We start from the raw sequence: 10,491 nt of genomic DNA, 5'->3' as shown, positions 1-10,491 counted from the left end.
CCTTGCCAGCGTTAAAGCGAAGGCCGAGACGGGGTGGCGTCTGTGAGTGGCCCGACTCTAGGGAGCCCGGCTCCAGCCCTGCGGTGGCTGGGGGGGCCCGTGCACCCCTCTGACCAGGACCCAGCACCTGAGGGGCAGGAGGGAAGCCGCCTCTGAAGGCATCACCCGCTCGTACCGCGCCCAGGAGGGAAACCCGCAGGTGGGCCGGCTCCGAACCAGGCCGGCTCGCGTCCGGACGGGCTGCCTTTAGAATCACGAGGTAAGTTACGAAAAGCGGCCGTTCAGGTTTTACACAAACGCTCATACAGAGGTTGCAGAGATGAATGAAAGCACAAAGCCTTTATTGACGGGCAGATTATGAAGAATACGCCCAGCGGTAAGCACTGGGGACAGCGGTGCGTAGAAATGTAATTTATAAAATTTTCACGGCAAACAATGGACATCTTTGAAGAAATCGTCGTTAGCTAAAAAAAAGCTTCTGGAGTGCAATTCACTCATAGTATTGATAACTGGTGCCCAGTGACGGGACCTCAGGAAATGTCGAGATTTCATAAATCATTTGTATCAAATCTCTTTTTTTCTGGTAAATTCCTTAGTGCCTCGGCAGCGGTAACTAGACAAGATCGGGAAGCTTTCAAGGTGATTCAAACCTCCAGCACCTCCCAGGAGTCCGCACTTCTTAACACAGGAGGCAACGCTAATCAGAGGAAATAAATAAAAAGGTTATTAAAAACAAACACGGGCTCGCCAAACTTCTAACGTATGCATCTATGTCTATTCCACTAAAAACGTCTAGAAGCGACCCTGGCCCCCCCCGCCGCTCAGCCCCGACGCCTGCGCGGGTGGACGGTGCCTTTGCAGCGGGAACGGCGTGGGACTCCGCTTGTGGCGAGCCTCTGGGCTGTTTTAGGGCTACAGGACTTTCGAAAGGCTTATTAAAAAGGTGACTCCTGAGAATTTCAACATAAGGAAATCAGAGAGAAGGGGTCTTAAGTTTCGGAGACTAAGTTGGGGGAGAGAGAGACGTATCGTGATGCGCTGTAACCAGAGGCGGCGATGACGTGCCCTGGGAAGCGGCCGCGGATGGCACAGGCCCCGCGCTGCAGGGCGCGGGCGAGTTTAAACTCGGAGAACGTGGCTGACAAGCGACCATCGCGCCCCCGGGGGCGCGGCCAGGCCACTGGCTTCGGAGGCTTCCCTAGGCCTCCGGGACCCCCCCTCCCGGTAACGACCAGTTTGTTTCACTTCATGGTCTCCCATTACGGCAGCACCTCTAAGACGGGCCAAGGCTCCTGGCGAACCCCCCCGGACGGTCTCCCTGCTGGAGGCCTTCCCCGGCACCGCCCGTGGAGCTGCCGCAGGAAAAAGGAGCCAAGACCACCGGGAACCACAGGACTTGTTAAAATAAAGAAAAGCAGACACCAATCAGCACTTGAAGTGCACAGATTAAGAGGACACCTGACTGCCTTGCTGTCATCTGCTCCTATGACATGCTCGCCTCTCCCCCAGTAAAGCCAGGAGGAACCTCAAGTCCGTAACAGCCAAAGGGGATGCACCGTCTCCACCTCTCTGGTCAACCTCTTTAATCTCTTTCTGAAGTGTCATCTCCTTCAGGCTGGCAGGTGAGGGACCAGGTTCAACGTAATAACGCACACACTCAAGTCCAAAATGCAAAGGCCAAGTACATTAAAAAAAAAACACACAAAAAAAAACAGCACGACTTGAGAGTAAAACAAACATGAGCAGCTTATTAACTAAAAACCATCCTTAAGTAAATATTGAACTCTGGATATCAAATAGATCAGTTTCTAGGCAATTCTTCTGGTTAATAATTTTGTCAACATTCAATTTATTTAGCTCACTATCTCTGATGAGAAATAAGGCGCCTACGGTGCAAAGTCAACACAAGCGCCCGAGAACACGGTCGAGGGAGAGGCCTCTGGGTGATGCCAAGTTTTCAAGCCGCGCAAATAACTTCTGCAGTAAAATCGGGCTCGTTTCTTGGTCATGTTGAGTATCAAGTAGCATATTAGAATTTGTTAATAAATGTTAACGTGGATTCTGCCCATAAGTGTCTGACAAAATGGCAGGTAACTGAAGTCCTGAGGTTTAGAAGCCGACACCTCCAAGGAATCGCTCAGACCCGTCTGTTCCCACTTCAACCCTCATCTTCTCTAAACACGTCACTAGATGAACGATGTCACTGATAAAAATTAAAGAGTGGCTATGAAATATAGCTTTTCTACACAATTAAGTTTAATAGAGTCTTTTGTAGAATGTTTTGCTCACAAAATACTGCACGAGAAGGTTCCTTCTGCCAGGGCAGACGGCGTAGCGCGCTAGGGCCGCAGGACTGACAGGTAAGGGTAAACTCTTCTGATCGGAATCGCAACATTCCGGTATTTGTCACAGCTAAATTGGCAATGCCGTTTTTACACCTGAGCATTTAGTTTCTGAAAATTGAGAGGCAATCAGTTTTCTACCAACATTCCTAATCAGTGACTAAAACATTAAGAAATCAACAACACATTATAACTGAAGTTGATAAAATCCTAGATTAATATCAAAATTGAGATGACATAGTCATAACTGATAAAAATATCAGCAAAACTCTAGGGATTTTTACAGAGCGACCTTGATAGTCACGCCCGTCACTGGGGTGGTCTTGGCCATGAGCAAGTCTCAGCATTATGAGGTCCTGCGGCTCACACCTGCCATGCTCTCCTCACCCACCCATAGCTCCGGAACCCCACACCCTAGTCCACAGGTCACAGCAAACACAGCTCACACTTACCATTACGTGGGGGGAGGGGAGTGGGAGGGAAACATGGAGATCTAAGACGCTAAAAGGAAAAAGACTATGAAATATGCTCTCCCTACCACCCATGCTTTGCTCTGGCAGCTTTATCCAGGAATGTCTGAGCCGAAGCAAATAGCCTCATTAATGGGAGGCTCCAGAGGCAAGTAAAGGTAAAACACACTCGAAAGAGGACAAAAATATAGTATGATCACTAATCCTGAAGACTGGAGGGTGGCTACGTGTGAATCCAGCAGATCCCACAGGTCAGAGCGAGAGCTGGAAGCCATGGGCAACCTCTCCAAACAAGACCCAGATGCTGAAAACCAGGCACCTTCGTGGACTCCTCAAAGCTGCAGGGAAAATGCATTGACCTTTCTCATCAAAACAGAACCACTCGGATTTTGTGCCAACACCTCTTTGACCCACCAGCGCCCCTAAAAACCAGTATTTAACTGTTTATTATGACTGGTTAAGGAGCATTGACACTAACCAGGTACAACCACGACTGCCAGAGAAAAGTGCCCACAGTGAGGCAGAATTTGCAGCTCTCGTGCCCAAGTGCCGCTGGCAAAGGAAGGTTAGGGCTCATGGAGACAGGCGGGCTGTATATTTAAAGGACGCGCTTCTGATACAGTCACCAAATCTTTAAATAAGTAGCAAACCTCGAAAAAGTAAAGAGACTGGAGTCAAACACAGAGATGAAATGTACAAAACAAATGAGCAGGCAACTGAAAGTTCTTGAAAGTATTTTACTTCGGGTTGGAAAATGAACAGTTCCCACACTGCTCATTGCAAGATACACAGTATTCACGAATACAATGCTGGTCATTTGAGGAAATGTACACGCCTCAATTCTCCTTCATGCTTTTTCTTTTAGAAAGATACTGTTTACCAAAAAGAAACGTCAGCAGTACAGGAAAAACTATTTTCCCAATAAATTTACGAAAACCTAAGATTCCCAATGGAATCAAGATTATCTTCCCGCTACCACCACCTTTAATAAAATCACATGCTTATTGGAACACTAATATCCGCACCCTAAGAGTACATTCACTTTCGACAATGAGGGTGATTCTTTTAAAAAAACTTTAGTGTGGTCAACGTGACATGGATCTCTGCAAGTGTTGTCTGAAGTAGGCAGCTAACACTGAATTCAATTTTATTTTATAAATAATTGTTCCCTTAGCAGTAAACATAAGTCTACACATTCACAACAGTCCTAGAAAATAAATACTGTGATTATGCACACAACATGTATGACAAACTAGTTTCAAAAAACAAAAGCTCGACACCTTGATAAAAATTCTGATCAGAATAAAACGTGACTCTAAAATTTAAAACATCGTCAAAGTAACATCACATTTAAAATCTTGCATGGGTTACACGGGTGTGGTTTCCGGTTCTGGAACATATCTTTCAGTTGTGAATTAAAATACGAACATATTGAATTGTTGATTTCAGGTATGACATCGGTTTTGGTCTTACTTTAGCATTATTTTCTTTATAAAAAGTTGCACTAAGTGTCCATTAACGGTCTGATTGGTCTTCAGTATTTCATAAATGTATATAAAAGAAATTCCTAAAAGCCAACAGTACTTTATATGTATATATTTATAAAAGAATCTCATCTCAGAAACGGCTGTAATGAGCAGAGCCACACACACTGATGCTGAACATAAGAGCTTTCACCTACAGAGAGCAATTTCAGAAATTCACTTACATTCGATCATAGTAAACATTCCCAAACTCAACAGGTGACGAAGAACAGAATTGTACATCTCGTTTGCACTCAAAGCTGACCACAACCAAAATTTACAGTATGATTGAAACAAGCCAATGTTTAAAAAAGTTTTAATTCAAGGTAACAATTCCATGGAAGGAGAGGACAGAGAATGCAATGACAAGAAGTATTTGGTCTTAAAAGGCAATACAAAAGAGACCCATTATCAAAGACCATTTCATTCTGAAAGATCAACAATACCAAAAGCAGAAAGTGGAGTATAAGAAAATAGTTTTTTATAAGTATGATTTAATTAAAGCTGTTGACAGGTTTCTCTCCCACAGTAGTTAAGCATGAGTTTTAAAAAGAGATGAGAGACGAGCACACGCAGCACACAGGGCGAGAGGCGCCAGCATGCAGTCTGTGCAGCGCAGGGCTCACTGCGACAGGAGGGACAGACACGTGGCCTTTCTCCCTATGAGAAATTATTTAAAAAAAAAAAAGACGGCAAAGGAAACAAACACGAAGTCATGTACTTGCCCACTGCCCAAGACGACAGCACTATTGAAAATGACTGCAAGTTAATTTCAGAGATGACTAGAGATTTTTCAGTGTTTACACAAAAGTACACAGTACGGATATATATATATTTGTTTGTACAAAATAAAATAAATGTCATTTGCCACCATAAACCTTTTCTTGAGGGAGGAAACACTTTTGCAGCAGCAGGTCACGAGGGTCCTACCAGGTCATTTCAATGCCAAGGACAAATTGAGTAAGAGAACTAGTCACGCCCCTACGTGTGGATGTTAAGATGACAATTCAGATTATTTTGCAAACTAATCCTGAGAAAAAATCTGTATACAATTTAAACAGTAATGTTATGTAAAAAGTATTAACAAATCCACTATTACAAATATCAATTTCCTATATGGTCATCTATATATACACACAATAAAATGGTAAATATATGCAAAAATATTTAAAAAAACACATGCACAGATCACTTTTCCCTTTGGAATCTGGGCTTCCTATGAGAGACCTGTTCTCCCCCCACCCGACCCTCTGAAATTCCATTTTCTTCCAATCACCCACCCACACTGACGACTATTCCCCCTAACTCTGCATAAAGCCAATGAGAAATATATTTATTTTACATTCAAGCTTTAAATCTTAAAATGACCCTGTTGTAGCATATGACTTATCAAATGAGCAGCCTTTTCTCCCCCCTTTTTTGCGTGCTTTTTGTTTTTGCAGCTGTCAGTCTTCGTGATCCATTCCATGGTGAGCTGGGAAAAAACACAGTTGCTAAATCAACAAGTGGACAGCGCAAGGCTCCTGAACGTGTCCCAGGAGTCCCCAGGCAACTGTCCTGGGCATGAGGTCACTGCACACAGACGGTCCATTGCACCACGCCGACTATCTACAGAGGTCTGAGAGGGGGGCGTCCCTCTTGTGTTTCCTCCTTTTGCCATGGAAATACTGATTATTGGATTTGCCTTGATGCTGTTTGTTTGTCATCAGGGCCCCATGGCTGGTTGGAGCTGTACCTTGGAAGCCTTTGCTGGAAGAACGGAAGAGCCGGGCCGGTCCGTGCTGCAGAAAAAGAAGCGGGCACAAGGACGTCAGTACCACAGTGCGCCGAGCACCCGCCAACACCCAACACAGGGAGCTCTGGAAACCGCAGCAAGAAAATAACACCCCAGGGTTAACTCGCGGAGCTCTAAAACCGACATTACTTTTCACTGGGTGCTGAGAAACGCAGACCACTGCCTTGCCTTCTTAACAGAGGAGACGGAAGGTAAAACCTTCCTTAAGGAACTACCAGCCAATACGCCACGTGAGAAATGGCACTGCAGCTCCCAGACCCAGTGCGCTGCCAGGTCAGGGATTGTCATGGCTGGCCACCCCCTCCGTCTGTCACCTGTCCCGTTAATTGCCACTCTAGATGAGTCTGTTTGGTCACATGACTAAGGCTGCAAAGATAAAGTGAATTCTGCAGGTCAATGGAGGTATGAGGTGAGTGACATAACAGTCACTCTACTGCCCAGGGCCTCCCAGAGTACTGTTGTGCTGGGACAGGGTCAGATGGCCTTAGGCTGGAGCCCAGCAGCAAACGGCTTCTTCCCCTCATTCAGATTCATTACCCATGATAATAAAATTTTAGCCAACAAAAAAAACTTAAAATAGAGGATCTCTGTGGCTTTCTTAAACCAAAGCTGATGCTCAACAACTAAACAGGGCTGGCCGCTGCCCGATCATTTCAGCACAGGCACCGAGGCATGGAATAATAAAACGTAAGAGCGTCCTTCATTCCCAGATGTGCACAACATGACCACGAGCCAAGCCAAGAGCAGTATCTGCGTTTGCTTCAAGTACAATTAAACCTTTTTATAAACTGATGGTATATTTTATGCTGAATCTGGAATAAGGGCGGCAGGTGGGACCATCTTATAAGGACCAGTGGCTAGACTCCCATAAAGGTCTGTGTTACAGTGGTGTCCCATAACAACCAAGGACACGCCCTGGCCAGTGTGGCTCAGTGTTAGAGCACTGGCCTGTGCAGCAAAGGGTCACGGGTTCGATTCCTGGTCAAGGGCACATTCCTGGGTTGTAGGTTAAATCCCCAGCCCCGGCTGGGGTGCATGTGGGACGGGAGGCAACCGACTGATGTGGGTCTCTCACATCAATGTTCCCCTCTCTCTCTCTCTCCCCTCCTCCCTTCTTGCCTTCCACTTTCTCTCTAAAAAAAAAAAAAAAAAATCAATGGAAAAAATATCCTTGGGAGAGAATTAACAAAAACCAAACAAACAAAAAGACCAAGACACCCTGTCACTAGAAGCACTGTCCGTGCACCAGAACCTCTTAGCTTTGTTCTTTAACCTCGAGTGTTCTTCAAACCCATGATGTACATGTGTAACTGACATGTAAGACATTTTAAGTATTTTGTTCTGAATCCTCACAATGAGAAACTCGAGTTCACGTACCTGTGATTTGCTGGCGTTGCCGGGCGTGGCAGTGGCCTGGGTGCTCTGCATTTTCCCACCTGCCTGCGAGGACTCCACGGACACGTCCTGCAACCCTACTCGGTTCCCGGGGGACGGACGGCAGAGCAGCTGTTTGGGGGTTTTGCATGGTGTCGCATCGGAATCCTAACACAAGTCACATGAATTACAATGTGCCATATTAAATCATTTAGATGCTCAATATTTAAAAAGGAAAACAATTTCAGCTAAGTACTCCATGGACCAAATTTAAACATCTGGGACAACCTTAAGGAAGCATATTGAGGAATTTATAAGACGAACTGCTTAAGTTTTCCTCTAAACACTGAAAGTGGCTTCTTTTGTCAGAGGGTTTCCATTCATCGTTAAACCTGCTGCCCACGCCCGACCTTGCTAATCAGCCTTGAAGGAGCTCACAGAGGTCCACGTTTATTTGTGCCTTCATTTACAGAAAATGAGCCATGGTAACATGGGAAGAGCAGGGTAATGAGTGAGTACCTAGGTCCCAATCCCCAAATCAGTGTCTTCCACCATCACAAAATGGTTGATTTAAGAGGCTCCCCCTCTGAGACTCTGTGATGACAACTCAGGGAGCCCTCCAAACACCCTGTGGACGGGGACTTCCCAGGGACAATGGTTGAGCCCCACCTGTTTGTGGGCTGCTTGGGCCATGTGGGCTACGTCTGTCCTCTGGTCTACCCACCTTCCCCACACTCCACCCAGGTCTCTGGGTCTCATGCTCTCAGTCCCTCCCCTCCCCCTCTCCAGGCGTCTCTGCCTCCGCCCCGCTGTGTCTGTGACAGCTGGCTCAGCACTGTCCTCCCCAGCTCTGCGCCAGGAACCAGACAGGCACACAGGTCAGTTCTGCATGAGAACTTATGACTCTACGATACAACAATAAAATGATGTCCTTTCCATATTTAGATTACTTTTGATGTCACATGCCTCGAAAAGTCAAAATTTAAATAGGTAAGCTCATTTTAGATCTCTGTTAAGTCAACTCAAAATTAACCCTGAGAAGGAAAAGTAACTATAGGTGTAACTGATGTTAAAAGTTTGATCAGGATAGAGACAGACAGCACGAGCAGGGCTGCCAGGGAACGGGGACACAGGACCTGCTAAGGGGTTTCTTCTTGGGGTGATGGAAACGTCCTGGAATTAGATGGGTGACGGCTGTACAACACTGTGAATGTACTAAAACCCAAGATATTATATACTTTTTAAAAAATGGTAAACTTTATGTGACTTCTATCTCAATTTGTAAAAATTAAATCAAGAAGCTCAGAAGCATTACTGAATGGAAGAAGCCTCACAAGAGTATATACACCATGGTTCCACTGCCATAACGCTGTGGAACAGGCAGAACTGATCTACAGCACTAGAAAATCCCCACAGTGCTGCCTCTGAAGTGGGACTGGGGACTGACCAGACAGCGTCACGAGGTAACGCTAGTCTCTATCTTGTTAGGGTTTGGGTTCTCATGTGTATGCATTTGCAAAAATTTCGTGAATGTACAATTAAGATTGCCTTATGCATCAATTTTATATTAAAAGCGAAAACAGGGTCAATATTGTGCTCTGGTTAATGATGCACACACTATAGCACTCCGGGGATGTGTGCTGGCCTCTGCAGTTTACGTGGAAATGTGTCAGAGAAGAGGAATGAATGGACGGGGGTCAGGCTTGGAGGTGACGGTCGCTCGCAACATGAGTGCAGAGCCCAGGGCGGTGCAGATGGGTGCTCACTAACACTTGTTTACTTGTGCTGTACACTTGGAAATTTTAATATAATGTTGAGAAATAGTGCCATCGTTACTGTTGTTAAGATTCCCCAGTAAAACAAGTCGGGAAATGAGTCCACCTCCGCCCTCCAGAGCGCTATCCCCGGCAACAGGCCCGAGCAGCCCGGTTCAGGAAAGCCACATCCCCATACTTACGACGTCACTAGAGCTGGACTGTGTGGCGGAAGACGAAGACACTGGACCTGATGAAGAGTTTGAAGAGTGTTTACTAAGAGGTTCCGAAGTTTTACTTCTACATTTTCCAAGGGCTTCATTTTCTTCAGACAGATTATTATTACATTTATCTAACTGCTGAGAATCTACTATCAAGGTAACACCATTTCCTGAAAGAGTGGCAAAAGATTGGAAAACGTTTCTTCCCATTAGACACACACAATTCAGAAAAGCGGCTAATAGTCGATCGAGAACGGGAAACTCACCGTTGCAGGAGGGCTCGGGCCTGCTCTGCAAGCCCCACTGCTTTGATATCCAGTCTCGGTATGTGGCGACTTCGTCCGTTACTCTAATTATTCTACCTAATATGCTGCATGCATTTTTAAAAAAAAGAGGGAGGTACATTAATTTGAAGGTAAGAAGCCACAACCAACTATGAGCACTGAGCTGATGTGAGTTAAAGTTTTACCTCTCTGTCTCATTGTTGGGATAGTACTTTGCTATGGGTGACACAGCGTGACTCAAAACCACGTAGGCATAATCAAAGGCCTGCTTCACCTGCATGGCCCCGTAGGAACTCCTTCCAACATCATTACCTGGAGAAGAAATGTACATGTAAGATAGTAAGCTTGGGCGCTGCTTAACAGACCTACCTCTTCACAAACCCTCTTCCTGGAAAGTAGGGGCGATCACTTCCTACTAGAGTTGCACCCGGAATCTGGCTGTCAGTGGCCCCACAACTCCCCAGGCTCTCAGCGTGTACACCATGAATTAAGTAGTTATAACGGGGTACACCTCACCTAAATGTATTCTGGCCTACCAGGGACTATCCTAGACAGTTCTGCAGACAAAAGTCTGCCTGTTTTCTCCTAAGAGTGAACCAAGCCATATGTTTGTATTTTAATCAGCTATGCAAGTATCTTCCACACTAAATTATGAGCTTCTACAAAGCAAGGACCATGCAGCTGAAAAGTCTGTGTCCTTTACGCACAGTACAATAGGCTCCCAATAA

The 10,491-nt window shown here is 45.6% G+C and overlaps 1 protein-coding gene across 2 annotated transcripts in view; it reads right to left on the bottom strand.

Moving 5' to 3' along the window:
- Window positions 1–3,529: 3,529 nt before the first annotated feature.
- TENT4B (terminal nucleotidyltransferase 4B) overlaps window positions 3,530–10,491 on the bottom strand; it is a 48,244-nt gene continuing 41,282 nt past the window's right edge. The window contains exons 8-12 of one of the 2 annotated variants that reach the window (XM_016205010.2): window positions 9,949–10,075; window positions 9,746–9,849; window positions 9,462–9,649; window positions 7,508–7,672; window positions 3,530–6,116 (exon numbers count right to left, since the gene is read on the bottom strand). In XM_016205010.2, coding sequence (XP_016060496.2) covers window positions 5,940–6,116; window positions 7,508–7,672; window positions 9,462–9,649; window positions 9,746–9,849; window positions 9,949–10,075 — 761 coding nt within the window. In that variant the 3' untranslated portion in view covers window positions 3,530–5,939. The remainder of the gene's footprint in view (window positions 6,117–7,507; window positions 7,673–9,461; window positions 9,650–9,745; window positions 9,850–9,948; window positions 10,076–10,491) is intronic. The other variant, XM_087827501.1, reaches the window with a different exon arrangement.

This window comes from Miniopterus natalensis, chromosome 18, assembly GCF_054644295.1.
Source record: "Miniopterus natalensis isolate mMinNat1 chromosome 18, mMinNat1.hap1, whole genome shotgun sequence".
Classification (NCBI taxonomy): Eukaryota; Metazoa; Chordata; class Mammalia; order Chiroptera; family Miniopteridae; genus Miniopterus; species Miniopterus natalensis.
The sequence above is the reverse complement of the archived record's forward strand: the minus strand, read 5'-3'. Positions and strand labels throughout refer to the sequence as shown.